This window comes from Octopus sinensis, linkage group LG2 (genome assembly GCF_006345805.1).
Source record: "Octopus sinensis linkage group LG2, ASM634580v1, whole genome shotgun sequence".
In the NCBI taxonomy this organism is placed as follows: Eukaryota; Metazoa; Mollusca; class Cephalopoda; order Octopoda; family Octopodidae; genus Octopus; species Octopus sinensis.
This window is the reverse complement of record NC_042998.1, coordinates 8,846,303-8,873,802: the sequence shown is the minus strand read 5'-3', so window position 1 is coordinate 8,873,802 and position 27,500 is coordinate 8,846,303. Positions and strand designations below refer to the sequence as shown.

The window sequence follows — 27,500 nt, the reverse complement described above, 5'->3', positions numbered from 1 at the left end:
CACTGGTATTTACTAAAGAAATATTGGGGCGATAGAACATGCTAACTGCATATTAATTATTAGTTATAAAGTTTCCTGTGTTAATACATACACGATAATATAGTTTTCTAGGGGTACATAATTAGGAGGACTTACATAAAGGCCTTTATAAAAATAATATGATCAGAAGGGTGGAACACTACAGGAAGGAATACATAGTTTAATTACTAAAACCATGATGAAGTTAGACTAACTAGGTAGGAATATTCATAGGATAGTATAATAACTCCATGTAGCACTCTAACTTACAATACTATATAACTTATATCATACACAGTGTACTTTAATTCCTCATGTAATTGAATATCACATGATTAATTTTATATATATAATACTAGAGGGTAAATATTATTAGATACAACACTGAAAAATCAAAAAGTATATGTTTCCTAAGTACAGGTGACACTATGTACACATGATACCCTTAGATTATAAAATGTAAATCTATTTCTATAAGGCTGTGCTTTCCTAATTATTTCCCTCTTAAGGCTAAGCTCAATCCCGCTTTCCTTCAGTTCCCAAAACTTACTAGATAATGACGTACAGTTAGCCTTATGCTTACGTCTAAAAGAGGAAAAATGATTATAAATCCTTTTTTTTTTCATATTAATCAAACATCCTATATATATAAAGTTACCAGTTATAGTTATGATTGTACATTTATAAATTACGTTCTGGGTAAGACATCGTCCTAATAACGGACAGTGGGACCTAACTCTACAATTGCAACTAGAAGAATTACTACTATTAATATTAGTATTATTGATATTCATATTGTTGTTATTATTATTTATATTCTCATTATTATTATTAATCATACAACTACTATCGAGTGTGTTTATTCATGTCTGTGTCCATTATCTATCCCGCTTTCAACTGTAGTATCATTCAAATCTGCTTCAACATCAACAGGCATATCAATAATTTCTATGCTAGTATAGGCACCAGAGCTACTGTCTATATGTGTATATTAGAAGTATTAACGCCACCATTTCTAATTTCCAAATCACCATTAATGTTACTATTCTCATTGTGGGTGTTTATGTTATTGTTGACAGTACTATTACTATTATTATTATTATTATTATTATTATTATTATTATTATTATTATTATTATTATTATTATTATTATTATTATTATTATTATTATTATCACCTCTTGCTAATTTTATATTCTTATTTAATCTAGCTATGATGGTACCCATACTGGGAAGAGTAGAATACGAGATTGTAACTATCTTACGGGGAAAAGATTCTGTTATATCCATGGGAATTAGGGAAGTTTTTTTCTAAACAAGCCATAAATTTCCTATATATGTTTGTGGATATGGCACTGTTGTAAGGAATATTCAACCAAACGAAGTCCTTAATTTCAAACTTACAGCGTAAGGGCGGGATCTAACTGTTCTATTACTGCCCCCCCCCCCCGAGTTTTGACTTGATTGTTAGATATGTCCCCATTTCCAGTGGTTTTAATATCTATGTAGGGAGGAGTAACCATTTTTTCTCTTCACTACCATCATTATCTAACTCAAGCTTCCCACCAGTTTTAGCATTTAATTTCCTGTTGTTGTTTATTTTATTATTGTTTAAATTGTTGGGTTTATGGAATGCTTTTCCATTTGGTATTTTTTCACAACTAAGTAGGTTAGTAGTCCCTCTATCACTCGGAATCTCTTTATTTCCACTATTAATATGTGCTATATACGTATACAGTGTGTATAAAGATATGTGTGTGTTTGTGTGTGTGTATAGATATCTATATACTTAAGGATAGGTGGATATAGTAGTGTATGTATATGCTTACTAGGGTTTAACTGTAGATATGTGTGTGTAATTCTATGTATTTAATGCTGTGCATAACGAGGCATACTTGTATACGCTCAAGCATGTTAGCTTATATATATGTGTGTATGAGTACGTGTATATACACACACATATACATATACTATAAACTTATAAAGCTAGTAACTTTTAGTGGTGGGTTTGTGTAAACTGACCATTCATCACAACGATATCAAATTACAACCTCATTCAATATTTCAAGTAGTGGTCAAAATTAAGAAGTTATTTATGATCACTACCATCCCATGAAAGCCAAAATCTTATTCTCAGCCCTTTAGTATCGTATCTCTTTATCTCTTACTCTACTTCATATTTTCAATTCGTTTGTTTTTATATTCTTTTTGTTACTTTATTCTTATTTGGCTAATCTTATTTATATGTGGATCTAACTTTATTATCCTTATTTTTACTTTTATTATTTTTGCTTTTATTACTCTTGTCTTTTGCTTCTATTGTCTTTTACTTCCAGTACTCTTACTCTTTATTTCTTATTTTTTATTGTTTTAGTTTTTAATTTTTAATTTTATTTTTTTCTCTCAATTTTTTTTTTCTTTCTATCTTATTTTCCTTCCTATCTTATACAAGAAAATTAAATATAAACTCATTCCAATCTATTTAACGTTCACTCTATGTTGACTGGTGATACAGTATGGGTAGATTTTTGAAATCCAATGAATCTTTATACATTTATACAGTTAGGAAATTTTACAAATACACTTTTTCAAGGAGATATGATAAACCTATTATAATGGGTAATATTGAACGTAATTTTGATATTTTTTATATTGTGATGTAATTCTTTGGACTAAAAATGTTTGCGACTGAAGAGAGCTTTAAACCATCTTTTATATCAATAATACACTGATGTAATAACAGATTGTTTATAAAGCTTGAAACACGTGTACCGCGATATCCATTGTGTTCTGTTTTTAATTTTATTTGATATATATATTTATATATATACACACATACATATATATGCATACATATATATATTCATGTATATATATATATATATACATATACACACACACACATATATATATACGTATATAGACATACATATATACATATATACACATATATATGTATACACATATATATATACATATATAAACATATATATATATACATATATATATATATATATATATATATATATATATATATATATATATATATATATATATATATATTCTTGTTTCAGCTCAGAGCTGCGGCCATGCTGATGCACCGCCGTTTTGTGCTACACTGTTATTACGAAGAACCTCCTCTAATATGTGGCACTTGGTGAAGAATGGAGTTTGATATAGCTACTCTCATTTGCACCTCTTGCCGTGAGGTAGGTTCATCTGGGACTCTCGACAGGAAGATGTCCAGCTTTGATTTAAAAACCCCTACATCTACTTTGTGCAAGTTCCTCAGACTCTTTGGGAGAATATTAAAAAGCTGTGGGCCCTTGAAACCCAGGCTGTTGCAGAAGCTGGTCCTTAAGCGCGATGGCGTTGCTGGGATCTTCGGTACTATGCAGTGTCGACCCCTTCTGGCATTGGTGTAGCTTACAATGCCAAAATTTGACACAATTTCTTCCAGGATCTTCCAGACATATATTACTGCATACCTCTCCCGTCTTCTCTCCAGGGAGTAGAGTCTTAACTGTTTCAACCTTTCTCAGTAGCTGAGCTGTTGCAAAGAGACGATCTTCTTTTTGAATCTTCTCTGGATTGCTTCAAGGTCCGCTGTTAATTTCACACTGGTAGGTGACCATAGCTGTGAGCAGTAATTCAAGCGGCTGAGGACAAATGTCCGCCAGAGGATCATCATGGTTTCCTTATCTCTGGTTCTGAATGTTTTTAGGATCCATCCAGCCAGTCGTCTGCACTTTGTCGCCATCCTGGTAATGTGCACTTGGAAAGAGGTAGCGCAGGGCCAGGAATTTTTCAGCATTAAACTACATATTATTATCCTCAGCCCATCTGTAGATTGAGTTCAACTCCTGCTGCAGGTGTCCAACATCGCTGGGGTTCTGTATTTTCTGCGAGACTTTCGTATCGTCTGCATAGCTTGCTAGACTGGCTATCCGGACATTTGAGGGCATATTTGAGAGGGCCACTATAAGAAGCAGTATTCCCAAGACAGTGCCCTGTGGAACACCACTCACTATTTGTGTGTTCATAGAGGTGGCTCCATTAACCACTACTGCCTGACTCCTATCTCTCAGGAAGTCATGTAACCACACTCCAAGTTTTCCAGCTATGCCGAGGTCACACAGTTTGTGGGATATCATACCATGATCCATCTTGTCAAAAGCTTTTGCAAAATCAAGGTAGATTACGTCCACATTTGATTTGTTGAGTAACTGCCTCAACACCCAGTCATAATGCTGTAAGAGCTGGGTCAGGCAGCTCCTACTTGGTCGAAAACCATGCTGGGTATCACTCAGCAAGTTATTTTCCTCAAGGAATGCGATTAGTTTCTTTCTGACTATCCGTACCATGACTTTGCTGATGTGTGAAGTCAGAGAGATAGGCCTATAGTTTTTGGCATCTGCTCTACTTTTCCCTTTATGTATTGGGCATATTATTCCCTCCTTCAGCTTGCTTGGTAGTTTGCCATTTGTAAGAAAGCTCTGGAAGAGAATCTTGAGGGGTTTTGCCAGGGCATGCTTACACGCTTTGAGGAGGATTGCTGGGAAACCATCTGGACCAGCAGTTGAGTTTGTGTCCACTTCATCTATGGCTAGTAGGACATCTTCTTCGCTAATGTCAATATATTCTATTGTAACCGCCTCGCTGGTTATAGGTGAGGCCCCAAAGGAGTCCACTGGTTCGTTCACTTGTCTGTGTTCCAACGGGGTAGTAAAGACACTTTTGAACTGGTCATTCAGCATCTCACTGATCTTAGTTGGACTGTCTGTGAGGGAGCCATTCTTTTGGAGGAGGGTTTCTATCTTGTAGTGTACTGAGACTGTTTCTTTCACGTAATGAAAGAAGGCCTTTGGGTTTGATTTAATGTTTTTTATAACCCAGGCTTCTTTGTCTGCTTTCTCCCTCACATAGGATTGTTGCAGCCTTTTTTCGATCTCCATCAGTGTTGTTTTTAGGCTGACGTTTCGCTACTTTTGGGATGTTGGTTGAGATGATTTGCAACCTTCGTCCGTCGTCTCATGATAATCTTCCTGTCTCTTGGAATCTTGCTCCTATTCGTTTTGGCCTTGTGCTCTGGGACATATTTCTGGCATACGGCTTGCACAGAAGACATGAAAGATTCTAGTTTCATGTCAATGTCTGGTGTGGAGAGACATTCCCGCCAGTCCTCTCTGAGGATCTCTTTTTGGACCGATTTCCAATCTGCTTTGTGGAAGTTCAGATTGGAGAGATTTTGGGTGCTTCTTTTAGGCTGTATGTCTCTGGTTACTTTGGGCCCAAACATAGACAGCTCTATTATGTTGTGATCCTAAACTAATGTCGGTGTCACTTTCACATCATGAATGATGTCCATATTGTTCGTGAAGCAGCAGAGATCCAGAATGTTATTCGCCCTAGTTGGTTTGAGTACAACTTGCTCCACGAATAAGGCGTTGGTGAGGTTGAGCAGGGACTCCACCTGTACTTGCTTGGATTGATTCATTCCTGAGAGTATGAGACCTTCGGGCCATTTGACCACGGAGAAGTTGAAATCATCCACAAGAAATATGGTCACTTGGTGTTCCAGATTCATGAGGATTTCTTTAATTCTTGTGAGGCAATCTTCAAACTTACCTATGTGGTGTGGAGCATCCGGTGGGCAATATGTATTGCATATGACTATATTATGTTGTCTTATGTATACAATTAAAGTGTCACATACCGAATTTGAGTGTCATTAGGACCTGGGGTGTGAGGTCATCTCGGATGTATACAGCAACTCCACCATGGCTCCTTTCCCTTCTGTCTATTTGCAGTATGGCATAGTTTGGTATGTGTACTTCTGCGTCCTCTATATCAGGGCTGAGGTGAATTTCTGAGTTCTATGCATAGGGCTTGATTGCATGCAGTAAGATCTCCCAGGAATGAAATTTTGTTTCTATTTTGATGCAACAGGCCCCCAATATTTAGTAAAAGTAATGGGGTGACGGCTGTGCAGGTGTTAGGGGAGGTCATCCCGTATCTGTTGACTGGGGTGGTCTTGCATAGTGGTGGGTAGGGTTGCTTCTCTGTGGTTGGTGTAGCCAGGTTAGCTGCCGGACAATTCTTTGCGCCATGTATAAAAAAGACTCTTGCTCAGCTGCTGCGTTGCGGAGAACATCTGAGGAGCACGCTTCTTTTCTGAAAGTTTTCCTGAGAGACATTTCTTGTCTTCCCTCAGTAAAGCTCTTCTCTTTGAGTCCCCTGAAGTTCTGGCGGGGTGTCGGGTGGGTGAACCGGCAGTTTTTGCCGTCCTCCCCATGCCAACATTTTCCCCGCAGGTAGAATTTACAGGTTCTTCGGTGCCTTCCAGATTTCTTCTTTCCTGAAGTGTACTGGGTGGCATTGGATCCTCCATGGGGTTCTCTGCTGTTTGTGTGGTGGGTTGGGGTTTCAGCTTTGATTGTTTGCCTTTTCTTCCCTTTCCCTCCTTATTTTTGCTTTCGGTCCTTCCTTTTTTCTTCTGTTTTTCTAATTTCTCATTTCTTTGTAGGACCACTGGTACAGGGGGAGGGCTTCCGGTTTCTGCTCCCTTGGCTCCCCTATCCTTCACTACCTGGTCGTTCACCGGGGTAGGTGATCCATTTTCCTGAGGAACCCCTGGATCACAGAGACTTCCGGATTCCTTCTCTTTTTCGTCCTCTTCATCCTCATCTGCCTTGCCACAATAATTTTCAATTATGTTATCCAATGTTTTGATGTGTGGTCTTATAAGCATGTAAGACCGGATAAATTCACCTTTTTTTCGTTCTATTTGGTCAATGGTTCTATGAAATCCATTGTTCTTAAGCGCGGCAGTGATGATGTTGTTCGGCGGATCGCCACTAGCAATCGTCCATGCTCTTAGCAGAGCATATATATATGTATATATATATATATATATATATACATTGCCTGATCGTGACAATACTAACATACATACATATATATATATATATATATATATATATATATATATATATATATATATATATATATATATATGTTAGTATTGTCACGATCAGGCAAATTTTAGGTATAAAAAAAAGTGAACTTCTGAACGCAACGACCAAATTGTAAAATCAGTGGATTAACAATCAAGGATGAAATTGTAACAAAAACGTATTTTATATAAGTCAATTAAAAAATATAATTGATAACTTAGCGATCCATTTGCAAATAGATAAATATCCAAAGAATTTAATGTCCAGTACTTGATTGTTCAAAGATATGGTGTAAACGGTCCATATCATTTGCACTGATTATAGATATACATAACACTATATATACATATATATATATAAATAGATATATGCATATATATATAAGTATGTATATGTATATATATATATATATATATATATATATATATATATATATATATATATATATATATATATATATATACATATATATATAAGTATATATATATACATATATGCATGTATATATGCATATTTATATAAATATATATAAATAGATATATGCATATATATACATATATATATACATATATATATTTATAAATATACAATGATATAAATTATATATAGATATATACATATATATACATATATACATACATATATGTACATACCCACATATATATGTATATATACATGTATATATGGGTGCAGGACACCAAAGAAAGACGTTGAACACGATGAGAAACGAAAACATAAAAACAAAAGCATAGAAGCTAATTTTTTTCAAACAACGAAAAAAACAGAGAAACAAGACATACAACACAAGGAATATTCTCCTTCTTCAGTTGTCCCTGTTTCGTCTACTCCGCGTTACGAATGTAAGGACAAGACGCGGCTTCGTTGAAACATCCTTCCCGCAAAGCAAATTAAATAAAGTTTGGGATTTTTTGCGGAGGGTGAAAGACGTAACAAGAACAGGACAGCGAGAACAAAACAGTAAAAACAATAAAAAAGTAAAAACAGTAAAAGACAGAACAATGAGAACAAAACAGTAAAAAACAAAACGATGAGGTCTGTTAAGCCAAGACAATATATATACACTCACACACACAAATTTGTGTACATAGACATAGAGACACACAGGGTATATATACAGGATGTTAACATTTAAGATATTGCATGAATTCCTAGTAACTAAACTTTGCTGTGATGTTTATATCACTAGACACTGTCATCTCCATCAACAGGCATGTCTTTTGGCTTTGGTTTGTGATGGCGATGTGTGTCTGTTGGCATTTGTGTGCATGTATTTATGTATCCCATAATCCCATAAGACGGTGACATTCTCTCTCTGAGCTCTTAGGGTGTGCGACACCATTGTGACGGCATTCGTTCCAGTGTAAGTATTGGCCAACTCGGTCATCCCTGGTTTTATATTCTGTTGGGGCAAGGACTGAGCCAAGTATGTCACTGTAGAGTTTATACTTTGTGTCTACTTCATTGTGCTTGACGTTCGCTTTTCTTTCCGTCTTGATATTTCATACAAGCATTCCTATTTGGCTCTTGTCTTTATGGGATCTGTAACCTCCTTCTCAAGATCATTATCAGGGAGGGTCAGCTCTCGTCTGCATTTATACGCCTTCTTTGAGATTGAATGCAGTTCCTTGATCAGTTCGTGTTGTTTTATTTTCCAGCTGTGTCATCCAGTCGGTGTTACCTTGGATGTACACTTCAACTGCTATCTTGGTCGTCTTATAGGATATTTTAAGTTGGACTAGGTCTCTGCCAATTTCTTTCGTGGGAGATAGAGCCGTCGGACGTCGGATTTTGGGTGGTCCGTCCTGTTTGATATCAGCAGTTTCCTAGTCTTTATGTCTATACGCTCGAGTTCACTCAGCTTCCATTTGATGACATTAATGGACAACTGATACCGTCAGGGAGTTTGTAAACGCAAATCAATTCTGAGAATTCAGTTCTCTATTCAGAACCATATTGATACGTCTATAACACTCTTTCCTGATGTTCTCTTTCATTGAACCCCTTTCTCTTCGTGTATCCCAAGATACTTATAGGAGCCGTCTTGTTCCAGCTCCTTGATAGCTGTAGCACGATCAATTTGTGTGGCGGTATTTGCAGTCAGTTTGCCACGTTTGATCGACGCTTTTGCACACTTGTCAATGCCAGATTCCATATTGATGTCATCACTGAATTTTCTCACAGGTACTCGTGGCCCTTTCAGATCCCTGTCATCTTTCGCGTATAATTTCATATAAGTGTGAGATGATCTTGTCCAACATTTTACATCGTAGATTGTTCTATTCAGCTCGTCGGACAATGGAGTGAGCGAAGGACAGAAGAGAACAAGTGTGAGTGAATCACCCTGGAATATTCCATGATCACTTGATTTTCTCTGAGACATACAAGCCTCTTTCTTGGTTGAGAAATAATTTTGTGTTCTCAGTCGCACACTGTACTGCAGAAAACCTTTTCAGAAAGGAGAGGCCTTGTAGATATCTAGTGCTGTCAGAGGCCTTATGATAGTCAATCCACACTGTGCTACGAATTCGTTTTTCGGAAGAGCAATTTTCGAGTATCATGCAGTTTATTCATAGCTGGTCTTTGCAGCCGAATGCGTTTCTTTTGCACCATTTTTGTTCAAGAGGAACAATGTTGTTTTCATAGAGAAATTGATACGTTCTCTTAGGAGAGATGCAAGTATTATGAACATGGTCATGAAACAAGAGATAGCCCAGTGGTTTTGGGGGGTTTTGTGTCGTCCGTAGGAGGGAGTAGGAATGTTATCACTAATGTTAGCGACATTCATCTGTCTTCACTTTCTGAGTTCAAATTTTACCGATGTTGAATTTGCCTTCCATCATTTCGACGCCGATAAAATAAGCACCACATGAACACTAGGATAGATATAATGAACTTATACCCTCACTAGTAACTGCTTGCATGTGGCATCCCATATGAGGGGTCTGTCAGAGCACGGGAAAATTGTCATTCTGTCAGGCCTCTTCCTCTCCCCTCTGACGTGTCTCCTTACCTCGAGATGTTAACGCATTTTGAAGTGAATAAGATAAATACCATTGAATCATTTGGGTCGGTCTAACCATCTTTTGTCCTCCCATAAACTACGGGCCTTGTGCTAATATTTGAAACCAGAATCGTTACCACGCCGGTCAAAATACTCAACGTCATTTCATCCGTCTTTATGTCCTGAGTTCACATTCTGCTGAGGGCGACTCTACCTCTCATTTGTTCGGTGTTTAAAAATAGGTACTAGGTGAAAATGGGATCGATCTAAACGACTTAGCCCCTCCATTCAAACTACATGCCTTGTGCCACAATTTGAAACCATCGTATGTCATGTTTTAACTGAGATATTTTCATTTCTGAACTGCTGACAATTCTTTAATTTTCAGATAATGGAAAAGTTTGCAGTAACCCTGTTTTTGATTATACTCCTATGTAAGTTAATATTCTTTAATTATTCTCCCAACATTATATTCGTTTCATTTTCCCCTTTTACTTGTTTCATACATTCGACCGCGGTCAGGTTTTGGCAACGCTTTCAAAATCTTCTAATTTAATGAATTGACCCAGTACTTTTATTCAATTAGTCCTCAATGCTTAATTTTGTGCTGCTACGAACAAACTTTCTGTCTCGGCCTTCATATCTGCAATCATAACCATGTCACACTGCTACTATTTCTTGCAACCCTCTTTGGGAATCTGTCATGCAATGCCTTCTCTTGCAAGTTCCTTCTTTCTCTGGTTTTTAATTTCCTTTGGATTTTGGTTTCTCTACTATTAAACTAACAGTTTCTAATGAAATATTTTCCACTAGTTTCTAAATAAGAGCCTATATCTAATCTAGCAAATTCCACACATTCTTCTACTGATATTAATCCTCTGTCACATTCTTCCCTGGGTGATCCTAATCTTTCTCCTCCTACTCTTGGGGAAATTCACAATTCATATCGAATTCTTTCCAATTTCCTTTGTCGAAATTTTCTGCATACAAACTGAGCTCTCTGCATACAAACATTGCTAGTAGCGTAGTTTCTTAAGGCTAATAGATCTGTATTCGTCTGTATTCTTTTTTTTTTATACATTTATATCCGAGCATAGTTTTTTTTGTGGTGTTTTTAAACTTATGACTTGTTCACTCTGTGTTAGTTTGAAAAAAAATTGTTGTTGTCTCGTTTGTGACACAGGTTTTCATATGCGTGAATGTTTGTCCTGTAAATTTCCCGTAGTTGTGTAAACATTGAGATGTATGTGTTGTCCTATGGGTATCAAAATGTATATATGATTGAGTAGACCTTCGAGTGTATGCGTAATTAATCAATTTACGTACTTACTGTTTTGTTCCACTTATATTTTATAATTTGTAAACTTTCCGATGTTGATTTCGCATGTCTTTTCCACATGTTCCTCTGAGACATCGTTCATGGCAGAAACTGTGCTTTGTATGGCAGTAAAAGTTTGGTTTTTAAAAAAAAATTTTTCATTAAAAAACCGCTTCCTGCAAGTCTTCCACGGGTTCCTTTATCCAATTCTATCGATGTTATTAGATTAGATTTGTTTTTGAATGAGGAGCTCTGTGTAGCTGGGTATGACGAAAAGTGTCAGCTGCCCGGAGCCAGCAGATTAAGGTGACGCGTATTTACTGGCCATCTTTCAAGAACCTTGCGAAGAAATCTAGCAGTTCTAAACAATGCTGACGTTTTTAGATGTTCTACCTTCACACTTGCACCATGCTTTTTCGTCAAAGTTGTTTAGTTTTCTCTTCTTGTTTCCCATTGACCCTGTTGTCATCGGAGCATGTCATCTGTTGATTATCATGCAGGTTTTTCTTCGCTTTTTACTCACCACAAGAATGTCCGATTTACGATGTCTGGACAGGTTATCGCACTGGAACATTTTATCCCACAGGATTCTGCAGTTTTCCTTCTCGGTGACCCGTTGTGGTATTTGCAAATGCCACGTCTTTGCTCTTTGCAGGCTGTGATTTCCACTCTCAGCTTCTTTTGCTGGGTATGATGGAAAGTATCAGCTTTCAATTAGTTTAATCAGTTCTCTATTAAGTAATTCTATCCCTCTTAGGATCCGTACCTTCCCTCTTTTCAGGAACATTATAACACACTTCAATTCTAATATCATAACAAAAACAGTGAACTGTTTTCACCAAAGAACTCACTTGTACTTCCACTTTGCCATACAGGTTCAAATTATCCATGTAGTGGATGTGGCTAATTGATTGCGATTTCCCCTTTAGCTGATATCCTAGGTTCATTTTCCTAAGAACCGAGGTCAGCGCGATGATGTAGAGAACAAAAAGCAAAGAAGATAGGTTATCGCCTTGCACAATCCCTGTTCTGATGCCCAGAGCGCCGAAGCATTTTTCATACTATGCCCACTCATTTTTACACCCCACAATACTACTCTTCAGAAAACAGGTGAATTCCTAGTCTTGTATTGACAAGGTTGGGTCCTAACCACATAGTTGCGGGTTCAGTCCCGATGCGTGGTAACATCGGGCCAACCATACACTTGTGAGTAAATTTCGTAGAGGGAAACTGATAGAAGCATAACGTACACACACACACATGCACACACACACACACACACACACACACACATATATACACATACATACGTATATCCACGCACACATACATCCACACAGACACACACACATATATATATCCCTACATACATACGTATGTCTACACACACATACACATATATATATACACACATACATACATACGTATATCCACACACACACATTCACTCACACACACACATATATATCCATACATACGTATATTTACACCAACACACACACACACACACACACACACACAAACATATATATATATAATAAGCAGAAAATGGAGAAACCTTTGATCAACAAACAAACAAACGGACCAACATCGTCTAATTAATTTTAATATAAGACCTTAACATTGCTTACGGCCGTTTCACCTACCAATGTCAGTCGGTGCCTCCAGAAAGAATTCCGAAAATAATATTCGTCATCTTTATAGTACATCCGATCTGGTACATGGAGCTTCGTCAGTTTGAATACAAATGCATAAAATAAAAGACGAGAAGAGGGAGAAGGAGAGAGCAGAGTCTCGAGATGGGGAAAGCTCAATGAAATTAGAATCAAACCATTTTGCAGTGTAAAGCTTGAAATCGATGGGCAAAAGAGTCAACTCTGAAATAATCTAGATAGAAAGATATTTGGTGGGTTAATCTCTTTATAGGGGCACCAGGGTGTATAATTAATAATAAAATAAAACTTAAGTATAACAGGAATCGCCAGGAAGTCTAGTAAAAGGGTAGAACTTGTTATTTCGTAAATAGAGCTAATTAATATTTATCCATAGCTGTATGTTGTTATAATTGTGTACTTACCGAAATATTCTAGAGACCAACCACCTGTTGTCCGTAATGGAATTGACCAAAGTCCAGTCATCTTTACAATTGGTCAGTTACATTTAAAACCAAGGGCAAGCTAAGACTGTTACAGGGGAAAATTAAATAAAGAAGTAAATAAAGCAATAAATAAAAGGTGAGGACGAGGAGACTATGTCATAAGTGGCATGAGGCTCCTTATGTCCTTAAATACCATCTCAATAAGGCAAGGTCTTATGAAAATGCAGTAATGATAGAAAGAGTTGATGTAAGTGATGAGCAAAATGAAATACTGTGAAACAACCATAAACACTAAGGCAGAGGAAAACCAGATAGATGAAGAAAGTCACACAGAAATTGACCCAACAGAACTACATAATCTAAAAAATCCGATCATGAATGAAAGTCTGAAAATTAAAGAAAGCAGTATAAATGAACGTGACGCGCTCATAAAAATTCGCAATTCTAACCAAAACCTGAAAATAGTTGGTAAAATCCGCCATGAACTTAAGGATATAATTTCAGCTAATGTGGTGAAAGATTAGAACGTGGCGACATTCCCATAAAAAAAGCCTACTTGGCAACAGCGTATTCAACACCAAATTCAGCTACTTAGATCTGGTGTAGAATGTTTAATAGACCATAACTTTGACAAGACTATCAGACCAACAAAAGTCCGAAAATTAAAGAAGAAATATAATACGAAAACCATACTTGAAATCGATACCACGATAGAAACTCCCCAGCAAAAGGTCTGTGCTAAAGCTGCCCGCATAGCAGCGTATGAAAAGCGAGTTAGATACTTCAAGGACAAAATAGTTTTACAGGAAGATAGGGAAATACCAGTTTTAGTGAAATCTGTCACATCAAAAGAAGTGAAGGAATTTTGGAATAAACTTTGGCCAGAAGAAACAAAACACAATAAAAAGGCCCCTTCGATTGAGAGAATATCTACTAACTTAGAAGAGCAAAAGTGTGAGGATGTAAGATCTGCTCTCAGGAAGTCCAGCAAAAGGGAAGTCTCCAGAAGTTGATAAAATTCCTAATTTCTGGTTGAATGCCTGTCCAGAGAGTCACGAAATTCAAACGAAACTTTACCACAGTGGTTTGCAACAACTTAGTATGATTCTCTCTTGGCTAGTTAATGGTGTTGCATTCCTACTTTAAAAAAATGAAGAAACAAATGAACCAAAAAAATATAGACCATAACCATCTTAACAACAATGTGCAAAATGCTAACATCTGTTTTGACTGAATATACCTTTTCCCAAATGAGCAAAAAGGATGCAAACGTGTCCTGCGGTTGTAAAATTCAGCTACTCATCAATAAGATGATCTTAGAAGATTGTCACAAACGACACAAAATATTCTCGATAGACTGATAGACTATAGAAACGCCTTTGATAGTCTACTACATAGCTGGGTTAAGAAATGTCTGGAAATGTATAAAATAGCACCTACTCTGCGATAATTCCTCTCTGTAAGTATAAGATCATGGAGAACCACTCAGATTTTGAACAGCGACAATGAATCTCTTAATGCTGGGGAGGTAAGAATTTCATTTGGTATTTTCCAGGTTGACTCTCTATCACCACTCCTGTTTTGTCTAGCCTTAATACCTCTCTCGGAATTTCTCGTTGATGTACAATCTATATATATAAAACTGAGAATGTATGTCTGTCTGTCTGTCTGTCTGTCTGTCTGTCTGTCTGTCTGTGTGAATCCCTAAAACTTGAGAACTACACAACCAATTTCATTCAAATTTTACACATGCCTTACTTAGGGTCCATGTAGTGTCATGGGCAAAACATTACTAACTTCTTGCCTAGGGCGAGCCCACAGCAATATCATATCTTCTCCACTATTTCAGTATTACGTGTTAAAAGTGAAACAAAAACATTTCTCTATTGTAATGTCAGATACTTTCACTTTAATACTGAAACTATTAAAGTCAAACTATTATATAAGAGGGATGAACCATTAACAGTGGACATCCATTTTGCTAGAAGAAGATCCGCTATGGTCTTATATGCTACACCACTGGTTTCCAATTCATATTAATCAAATTAATATTCAATTTCTTACCCTTATCATTTTAAATTTAAATTTAAATCCAGGACCATGCGTTTTGGAACGAAGTTTGTTACCACACAGCCACACCTGCACCTATGTATGTATGTGTGTGTGTGTATAGCTGTATATGTATACATTTATTTCTATACATAAAGATGTATATGTATACATGTATACGTGTAGATGTATATATATATATAGATGTACATGTAATATGTACACATGTATATTCACATATATATATGCATACATATATACACACATACACACACACATACATACATAGGTGCAGGTGTGGCCGTGTGGTAACAAACTTCGTTTCAAAACACATGGTCCTGGGTTCAGTCCCACTGTGTGGTGACTTGGCATGTGCCTTCTGCTATAGCCTCAGACCAACTAAAGCTTTGTCAGTGAATTTTGTAGACAGAAACTGAAAGAAATCAATCGTATATATATGTATGTATATATATGTAAGTCTGTGTGTGTGTGTCTTTGTGTTTCTCCCTCATCACTACCTCACAACTGGTGTTCGTTTATTTACATCCCCATAACTTACTGGTTTTACAAGAAGAAACTGATAGAATAAGTACCAGGCTTATCAAAATACAAAACAAACCACTAGGCAGTATCTCATATTTTTATTTGCCCACACAATTTATCTTTGTGTGTGTGTGTGTATGTGTGTGTGTGTGTACATACATACATACATACATACATACACACACACACACACACACACACATATATATATATATATATATATGGATTTCGTAGACAGAAACTTAAAGATATCAATCGTATATATATGTATGTATATATTTAAATGTATGTGTGTGACTTTTGTTTCTGTGTTTCACCCTCATCACTGCTTCACAACTGCTGTTCGTTTATTTACATCCCCATAACTTACTGGTTCATAAGAAGAAACTGATAAATAAGTACCAGACTTATCAACATAAAAAAGCACTACGCTGTGTCTCATATTTTTGTTTGCCCACTCAGTTGTATCTATCAATTTAATTTTGTGTGTGTGTATATATATATATATATATATATATATATATATATATATATATGTAGGTCCCGGGTTGATTCGGGGTTAACCACAGTAAATAAGGTACTCATACATAGCAGAGTAAAATTAATTTATTATATAGAAGGAGCTTCTACAGGACTAGAACTGTTCATTCAAGAGAAATCTTCAGGAAGCTAGTTAACAAGAATTGTATTGGCATTTATACATTTAGGCAGGTTTAAAGGGGTGTTGGTGGGGGACTTTTTGGGGGTAGGCATAGCGCAAAATATCATACTTGGGGGAGTGGTCAAGGAGTCAGTGTTAAATTAGATAGAAGAATAAATAAAAAAATAAAAAAATATATATATATAAACTGCACGTACATATACTTAATATTTATTATTTATTTTTTGAGTATGCATGTATGAATAACTGCGCGTATATATATTTTACTATTTACTTATTTTTTGAGTATGCATGTAAGTATGAATATAAGGAGGCGCGTGTGTGTGTGTGTGTGTATGTGTAAGCATAGATATATGTATACTTTTACGCATGTGTGTACTTATGTGTATATATGGATGCGCGTGTGTGTGTGTGTGTGTACGGGTACGCATGTACATGTGTATGTGCGTGTATGTGTATATGAGTATGTATGTATGTGTGTGCGTATATTTGTATATGTATGTATGTATATGTATGTGTGTGTATGTATATATATATATATATATGTGTATTTGTATGTGTATGCATGCGCGTATATATATGTATGTATATGTATACGTGTGGGTGTGTGTATGTGTATAAATGTATGTATGTATGGATGTATGGATGTATGTATGTATGTATACGTATGTATGTGTATGTGTGTATATGTATGTATGTGTATGTGTGTATATATATGTATATATGTGTATGTGTGTATGTATATATATATATATATGTGTATATATATGTGAATATATATATATATATATATATATATATATATATATATACATGTATGTATTTGTATGTAGGTGTATATGTATGTGTGTGTATTTATATTTATTGGTGTATATGTATAGACTAGCCCTCTAAGAATGTAGACATGAATCTGTAGGTACGCGTACGTATGTGTATATACGTGAATGTATGTAGATGTATGTATGTATGAATATAACGCGTGCGTGCGTGTATGTGTATGAGTGTACGAATGAGTGAGTGTACGTGCTAAAGAGTGTGCGTGAGTGAATGAGTGCTTGTTTTCCAGTAGACAGATAAATGGACTGGCTGTCATAGCCAAGATGTTTGTGACCAGCGGTCAAAGATAACAAAAGTAATAAATGAAGATAATAAAATTAAAATTAGGGAATGGGTCTGTATTGTATGTGTATATATATGTGTATGTGTAGGTATGCATAGGTCACATATGTATATATATATATATATATATATATGTATGTATATGTATGTGTGTGTATATATATGTGTGTATGTGTATATATGTGTATATAGGGACTAGTGTGCTGTGTGTGCATGTGTGTGTGTGGATATGTGTGTGTATGCGTGTATGTGAGTATGTGTGTGTATGTGTATATATATTTTTCTGTGTGTATATGTATGTGTGGTCGTGTGTGTATATATACATATGTGTATACGTGTATGCATGTGAGTGTGTGTATGTATACATATATGTGTATGTGTAGATATGTATATGTATGGGTAAGTGTATATATATGTATATATATGTGTGTGTGTATGTATGTGTGTTTGTATATGTATATATGTTTGTATGTGTGTGTATATATGTATACATATGTGCATAGGTATAAGTGAGAATCCCCTTATTTACCTAAAACTCTATTCCCTTTTTTTATATATATATATTTTTTTATTTTTTATTTATTCTTCTATCTAATTTAACACTGACTCCTTGACCACTCCCCCAAGTATGATATTTTGCGCTATGCCTACCCCCAAAAAGTCCCCCACCAACACCCCTTTAAACCTGCCTAAATGTATAAATGCCAATACAATTCTTGTTAACTAGCTTCCTGAAGATTTCTCTTGAATGAAACAGTTCTAGTCCTGTAGAAGCTCCTTCTATATAATAAATATATATATATATATATATATATATATATATATATATATATATAACACATACACACACACACACACATATGTATATACATATATATATACATGTATGTATATGTGTACAATCATATTTATTATATCAAAGACAATGTCTTTATGTGTTCGTGTATTACTTATACATTCGAAAACTACTGCACCGATCATAATGAAATTTGGAACACAAAATCGAAGCCTAGGGAGAAGGGTAATGCTGTGTGTTTCATACAATTTCTTGGACCAAAATTACTCAATGGATCCTTATGATATTTGAAACTTAGATTCAATGCAATATGTTTGGTTTGAATTTCAGATGGCTTAAAGGGGGCAGACCCGCCCCCCCCCCATGAAAATTCATAAATTTTCGATGTTGATGAAATTTCAACCATGGGTAATTGACACACATCAAGAAGTATTCTCAAAGTTTCCACTTCACATGAGGATTCTAAGACACCCAAATTTTAGTCATTTCTTTTATGATCCAAAACTAAATCAAAAGTACTGAATGGATCTTTACGAAATTTGGAAATTATATTCTATGCATAAGGGCCACAACCCCCATGACAATTCATATATTTTTGCTGCTGATGAAATTTTAACCATAGATATTAGATACAAATGAAGTAATATTTATAAAATTTCATCTTACAAGTTAGAAACACCCCTTCATGGGGACTTAACACCCACAATTTTGTCATTTTATCTAAGCAAAGACGAATAGTTGTAGTCTTGGAAGCTTTGGGGTCATCTGAGCATAGAAGATGAGCATTATTTGTAACCCAATGTTACAACAGGTAAGAGTTTGCTTTGACATAACTTAGATAGGATTCTGCAATGTGCTGCATAAATTGTCAAGTAAATGAGAGGCATCTTTGCCTCCACTGATTCAGTTGCAAAGTGTTGAGTAAATTGATTATCTCCTTTCAGTCTTTTTATTATCAATGGGTCACACATAGTCCCCACATGGTAACATTGATTTCAAGGCCTTTCCCAGATGAGTGGCTGGTTATTCAAAGACATTTATAGATTGTATATTTATTCTGTCCAGTTACGTATCAGTATAGTGGTCATTTGAAAACTCCAACTTTCATTCCTCCTTAGCCCTCACGTCACACAGTTGTTAGCTGACTGCTCATTGTGATCATTCGTCTTTTGGTTTCCTGTAGCTTTGCTCTCTTTTACAAACCCAGTGAACATATATTCCTATTTCAAAGAAATTCAAACAATAGATATAAGACCCAAGTTAAAAAGATTTCAACAATTCAACTTCTCTGGTTGACATTAAGATTCCCACCCCAACAGGGGCCTTAACTCTCACATTTTAGAGCTCCATGACCCTCCATTTTCAGGAGCAAAATCCTTTGGAATACGCGCATAAAAATCAGTAGTATGGGATACATGTGGCACGATTACAATTTTGCTTGGGTGTGTAAAGAGGGAAATAAACCCTCATCTGGAATTTTGATGAAGTTCGAAACATAGGTATTCCAGTTCATTACAGAAAAATATAACAGAAAAGTCTAATTCTTCAATTGTATGTAACTCGGGGCAACACTGGGTAACACTGCTGGTATGGCTATAAATATTTGATAAAAATATAAATCATCACTTTTATATGGATGATTGAAATTTCTTTGCAAGAAATGACCAACAACTACAGCGCTTACTAGCGAGTGTTAAACAACACACTGATGGCATGATGAAATTTGGCCTCCATGAATGTGCAAAAGTCACCTTTATCAAAGGAAACATGACAGAAACATGCAGCGTTAATCTTGACCAACAGAATGTCATAAAGGAATTAGAGCCAGCGGAGAGCTACAGGATGGAATCAAATATTTGATGATGAGGGAAATGATCAGAAGGGAATGTTATCGCAGGGCAGGTGCAATCCTCAAGAGAGAGCTGAATGCAAGAAACAGGATCGAAGCGATCACTACTTTAGCCATACCGGTTGTGACTTACAGTTTCAATATCATTAACTGGTCAATTACAAATCGTTGACAGTTGACAGTTTATAGAAGGTACCACCCTAAGGCAGATATAGAACGACTCTACATGACAAGAATAGATGGTGGCCATGGACTTTTACAACTGCAATTAACAAGGAGCTACCAGGTCAACATATTAAAGAACGGCAGTAGCACAATGTGTTGTGTGTGTCAACATAAAAATGAAACCACTGATCATGTTGTCTCCATGTGTAGTCTTCTTGAGCCTACAGAGTATCTCAACAGGCATGATAGAGATGCTCAATATATTCACTGGGTAATTTGCAAAAAACTGGATCTGCTCCATGATAATAATTGGTGGGGAGGTAGTGTACTATGTACAAAACCAAATATATGACACCCGAGGCATAACACCAACAAGAACTTCTAACATGTCCTTTCAGGTCTCTGGGTGAGACTTGGAGTCAAATTGTACAAATACAAAGCGAAAGTCAAATATATAATAATAATAATAATAATAATAATAATAATAATAATAAATAATAATAATAATAATATAATAATAATAAATGCCATGCAGTCAGTACCAGGCAGTGGCTCTCATGGCTTCTGATCTAACTGATTGGAAGTGATATCATGTACATTGTTTTGTTTGGTATAAAAACCAGTGAGCTTGTCCCTTAGTGGCTGACGATATGTGCATCTCTGATCACGAGCAGAAGTAGTGGGGAGCATCATAGCCAGGTGTTGAGAGGGATTCTTTGGGGTTTGAATAGTTCACCTCTGGAACAGGGTGGTTCTTTAACATCCTTAAGCAACCCTTATTCAGGGACCGTTTGAGGGGATGGGCTACTCAACTGAAGAAAATTCTAACTGGGCCCCACCTGCAAGGTCATGTGCTGTTTATCTGATATGAGATCACCATGTCGCGCATATGGTTGTGATGCATGTGCCTGGTGTACCTTTATCAGACGGGTAGTCATGATGGGTATATTGGGCTTCGTATATTTTACCCCAGTGTCACTTGATGGCATGAACTGCTCTTCACTCAATAATAATAATAATAATAATTATTATTCATCATCATTGTTCGACCGTGGTCAAGTTATTATTATTATTATTATTATTACTATTATTACTACTATTACTATTATTATTATTATTTATTACTATTGTTATTATTACTATTATTATTATTATTATTATTATTATTATTATTATTATTATTACTATTATTATTATTATTATTACTATTGTTATTATTACTATTATTATCATTATTATTATTATTATTACTATTGTTATTATTACTATTATTATTATTATTATTATTATTATTATTATTATTACTATTGTTATTATTACTATTATTATTATTATTATTACTATTATTATTACTATTGTTATTATTACTATTATTATTATAATTATTACTATTATTATTATTATTACTATTATTATTATTATTATTACTATTGTTATTATTACTATTATTATCATTATTATTATTACTATTATTATTATTATTATTATTATTATTATTATTATTATTATTATATGCCCTGATGCAGTACCAGGCAGTGGCTCTCGTGGATTCTGATCTTAACTGATTGGAAGAGATGGGCTACAGCAAATATTCTGCTCAATACCACAGATTTGCTTGTCAGTTGTTTGACCTTAACCAGTTGACCATGCCCCTTAGTGGCTGATGATATGTATATCTCTGATCACGAGCAGAAGTAGTGGGGGAGCATCATAGCTATTTGTTGAAAGGAATTCTTGGAGGTTTGGATAATTCACTTCTGGAAACATGGGTGTTTTGTTCAACATCCTTAAACAATCCTTATTCAGGGACCTTTTGAGGGAGATGGGCTACTCGACCAGAACAAAATTCTAACTGGGCCCCATCTGCAAGATCGTGTGCTGTTTATCTTGATATGAGATCACCATGTCGCGCACAATTGGTTTTGATGCATGTGCCTAGTATACCCTTATCAGACGGGTAGTCATGATTGGTATACTGGGCTTCGTATATTTTACCCCAGTGTCACTTTGATGTCATGCACTGCTCTCTCACACAATAATAATAATGATGATGATGATGATGATGATGATGATGATGATGATAATTATTATTATTATTATGATTATTATTGTTGTTGTTGTTATCATTGTTATTGCTACTATTATAATAATTATTTTTATTATTATTATTATTATGTTTTTTCCTTCTTTCTTCAAATTTTCTTCCATTTTTCGCCGAGTGTTTTCCATACACCTAGGGCAGAGAAGCTTATTGTATGCATTCCCAGATTACACACGCAAATTCACAGATAAAATATATATTTAAAAATAAATAAATAAATAAATAAATTCATGGATGGATGTTATATTCACAGCGATAGTGCTCTTCTCAGTACATGAGCCGTTCCAGTTAATACGATTTTTTGCACTTCCTGTAGGGATGGTAAGCCGGGAATCATTTTCAAATAGGTTTCAGTACCTTTTTTTCATTATTCCTAGAGATCCTACAGTCACTGGTACTGTAGTTGCCTTGAGATGCCACAGTTGTTCAATTTCTATTAGCAAGTCTTTATATTTACTAATCTTGTCAAATTCTTTCACCGCTATATTGTGATCGCAAAGAATAATCATGTCAATTAATAAACTCACCTTTTTTGTCTGATCTTTTATAATAATATCCGGTTATTAGCTTTTATAGTCTTGTCGGTCTGTACGGGGAAGTCCCATAGAATCGACACATTTTCTCCCTCAGTCACAGCTTCAGGATGGTGTTTATACCATTTGTCGGCGGTTTTGATTTTATAATGCCGACATATTGTCCAATGTAAATACTGGCCGACTCTGTCATGTCTTGCTTTATATTCTGCAGGTGCTAAGACTCTACACTCTGAGATTAGGTGGTCTATTGTTTCAATCTCATTGTTACAGAATCGGCATTTTGGGCCAGCTCCATTTTTTATCACATTGGCTTGGTAGTTCCGGGTTAATAAGCTTTGGTCTTGAGCAGCTAATATGAAACCTTCACTCTCTGCTTTTAGCCCTGAGCTTCGTAACCATTGGTGCGTGTGTTTCTGGTTGACATCAGCTTGTTTGCTACGGGCCACATACTTGCCATGGAGAGGTTTCTGTTCCCATCTGCTAGCTAATTTTTCATGTGCTTTTGTCTTTGCAATTAATTTTATTTTCTTTGTAGCTGCAGTTGGCGCATTTCCTTCAGCCTGATCGATCTGGTGGGTATCTAAGAGATCAGCAGCAAATCTTTTGCTCTCTTTGAGAATAGAGTGAAGGTTTTTCAGTCTTTCATGTTTTTCAACAAATTTTAGCATCCAATCGTTGGTTGCTTCAAGGTATTTGGCCAGTCCGATTGTGGTAGTTTTATTATTATTATTATTATTATTATTATTATCATCATTATTATTATTATTATCATTATTATTGTTATTATTATTATTATTATTATTATCATTATTATTATTATTATTATTATTATCATTATTATTATTATTATTATTATTATTATTATTACATTAATGATAATAATCGTTTCAACTAAAGGCACAAGACCTGAAATTTTGGTTTAGGGGTTTAAGTCGATTACATTGACCCTAGTGCTTGAATAGGATTTTTCTTTGATCCCGAAAGGATGAAAGGCAAATTGAACCTCAGTGGAATTTGAACTCAGAACATAAAGTCAGACAAAATTCCGCAGAAATAGCATCCAGAGATATCGAAATGAAAACGGAAAAGAGTGCCTTAGTAGAGCTGTTAGAAAATGATTCGCATTTACGACCAAATGTATCCGGAAAGTACTTCATAGCTGAGAAGATCAGATAACATGATACCATAAGAGAGACACAAGTGTTTTGGTAACAGCTCTGCTGGCTATACTATCTCTCTATATAATGTCTAAATCTATCTACAAGTAGGAAACTTTGTATTATTGTTACAACTCTCCAGTTTATAAAATATAAAATCTGAAATCAAAATTACCTCTCTTTTACAGGTTCAAGATGTGAAGCTTATAGAAAACATGATGTTGTTCCCAACGGTAATTATATTTTCTAAACCTTCTCTTTATAAACCTGTGAGGTAATATAATATTTAGGCCCACTTGAACGTGAATCTTCTCTTAGAACAAAATATCCTGTGATAGATTGCACGAGAGAAGTTCCGACATTGGATATATCGTGCAAAATGCACCCTTGTTTATTTCGCTATTGGGAAATTAAATTTCACCTTCTCCAGCACTGAAACCGTCAGACCACCTGACTTCGACTTCCCTTGCACTCGTAAATGATGACGCTCAGCCACAAGAGTTAGCAGCGACGGATCTCCCCACCAGTGATATATAGATTAACAGTGCCAGAACAGGCACCGGTGTCACGATTAGCCAGTGAGCTTGTTAAGTGTCTATATAAGCGACAGTGACAGTTTTAATAATGAGTGGTCATGCTGATGCCCACTCACATATGTAAGTTCTCTTACAACAAACTATACTGCACTAGATACCATGAGAGAAACTCTTGTATTGGCTTCTAAGGCTAAATGCACTCATGTTTCTATCGTTAGCAGGGAGATAAATGTGTGCCACCTCCATTGACAACACCACCAGCGCAGTCTTCTCCCTTGCACACTATATCCGATGCTTCATAATCACTATGTTTCTCTGATATCAATTTCTCTCATACATGCAAACTGGCATTACCCGTCCAGTGGATCATGCGCATTCTGTCTTCCTTTCTTTCAAGCATTCCCATGTCCTCAATAGTCATTGCCCATGTCTCCCTGCCATGTATTATAGCTGTTTGTTCTCAGGCATCATACAATCTGCCTTTCACTCAGAATGAGAAGCCATTTTGTTACCAACAAAGCTAAAAACTCTCTGAACTTTACCCAGTTGTTCATATTCTAGCAGCTACGCTTCCAGAAATCTCCCTCTATTGCTAACCAGTACCAGTAATTGTCTACTATTTCTAAAGACTCGCCCTTCCCACAAACATTTGAGTGAGTCTATTTTCTGTACATTTTGGTGTTCAATGTACCTGCACTCTATTAAACTTCTTTGAGGCCGCTGCGATTCTTTTGTATCAATATCCTGCTCAAGCTACACCTTATGGGGTTTCTACCAACAACTTTTACACGTCTTGAACAGGACCAACTCCCTAAAGGAACTAGTAATTCATCTGATTTCCTATTTTCTCGGACTTCTGTTATTGCTAAATGAACTCTCAGATCCTCTGATTCTACTCCTTGCTTTCACACCTGAAATTTAAGTATATATATAATATATATATTCCAAGGATCTGATAAAGACATCACATTTGCAACAACTCGAGCTTGTTCAGCTCTTGTTTGACGATGATCAAGGTCTCAGCGATGTATCGAAATGGATATGCGAACGCAGAGTGAGGAAAAGATGGATCTTTTCCTTCGAGAGACGGTGAGCTTCTTACAGACAGAACATTGAAAGGATGCGAACGCAAATGTCACAACCTGATGTCGGTAATTTATCTCTGTTGTTGACGTCACTCTCTTTTCTGTAACCATGGAGCTGAGGTATTTCACCTACCAGACTTGCTCAGCCTAAATGCCATCAAGATGCACAATGGCCGGTGAAACTTTCTGTATGTCTGCGTGACTAAAACTTAGCATTACCTTAGAACAATGCCAGCAACATCCGACCATTTAGGACCAAGTCCAGCAGCACAGGCTACAGTGGTTGGTCTAGGTCTGCAGGATGAACACCGGAAGACAACCACAACTTTTGCGGTGGCAGTGACCAACGAATAGGGGAATCCAGCACAGTGCACCAAAGAAGACAAAGGGTGAATCAAATTGAGGACGACCTGAAGTGGCAGCGGATGGTTATTAAACATGCTAAGGTCAGTGCTATGAAGTGGAAAACGTGGAATAACATCATGACCAGAGTCCATCATAGAGCGGTATCCACAGCAGCTTATTGGCTGTGAGGAGGGGCTCAGGTTCAGGTAGCTAAGTAGGAAATAAAGAAAGAAGAGGACGAAAAGGAAGAGAAGAAGAAAGAAAAGATGAAGAAGAAAAAGAAGAAGGGGGAGAAGGAGGGGGACGAGAAGTAGAAGGAGAAGATGAAGAATAAGAAGAAAGAGGAGGAAGAAGACGAGGAGAAGAAGGAATAAGTAGGGAGGAAGATTAACAAAACAGAGAAGTGGGAGGAGGAGGAAGATGATGATGGTGATGATGATGAGGAGGAGGAGGAGGAGGAGGAGAAAAGATGAAGCGGTCGGTCGAAGAAAAGAAGCAGAAAAGAAGGATGGAAAGAAGAGAAAGAAGATCAGAAGGATGAGAAGAAGAAGAAGAAGAAGAAGAAGAAGAAGAAGAAGAAGAAGAAGAAGAAGAAGAAGAACAACAACAACAACAACAACAACAACAACAACAAAACAACAGCAACAGCAACAACAACAACAACAACAACAACAACAACATATTCTTAGAAAGACTGTATTTGGCAGTGAATATATAAAAGTTTTTTCATTAAGAAATTTCTAATTTTTGGCGGTAGGGAACGAGGTGAAACGTTTGTTAGTCTTAATTATGTATTTTAATCTTAATTTTTGATGAGGAAAATATAAACGTTGATGGAAAAATGGTGAAATCGATGGATATAGCCAATCAAAGATTAATACTGATTTCTTTCTTTCAGGAACAATTTGGTTGGGAGAAAGTATAAAACTGGTTATTTTTATCCCAAATATGAGAGGCCCATCGTTTGGTGGGTGAACAACGAACGATACGAGTGTGACAGCACATGCATGGACAGTTCTTACTACAAAGTCACACAATATAATGATACATCAACTCTGTGGATTGCGAATGTCACGTGGGAGAATTCCAAATGGTTTGTCGAGGATGACAATCTTGAATTTGGAAAAATTGATTTGGACATAAACG

The 27,500-nt window shown here is 36.0% G+C and overlaps 1 protein-coding gene across 3 annotated transcripts in view; it reads left to right on the top strand.

The window, feature by feature from the left end:
• Window positions 1-27,500, top strand: part of LOC115232395 — a 137,693-nt gene that overhangs the window by 32,497 nt on the left and 77,696 nt on the right. For 2 of the 3 annotated variants that reach the window (XM_029802253.2, XM_036511425.1), the window contains exons 1-3: window positions 10,376-10,430; window positions 24,577-24,621; window positions 27,253-27,500. In XM_029802253.2, coding sequence (XP_029658113.1) covers window positions 27,362-27,500 — 139 coding nt within the window. In that variant the 5' untranslated portion in view covers window positions 10,376-10,430; window positions 24,577-24,621; window positions 27,253-27,361. Of the gene's footprint in view, window positions 1-10,375; window positions 10,431-24,576; window positions 24,622-27,252 lie in introns of those variants that run through there. The other variant, XM_029802252.2, reaches the window with a different exon arrangement.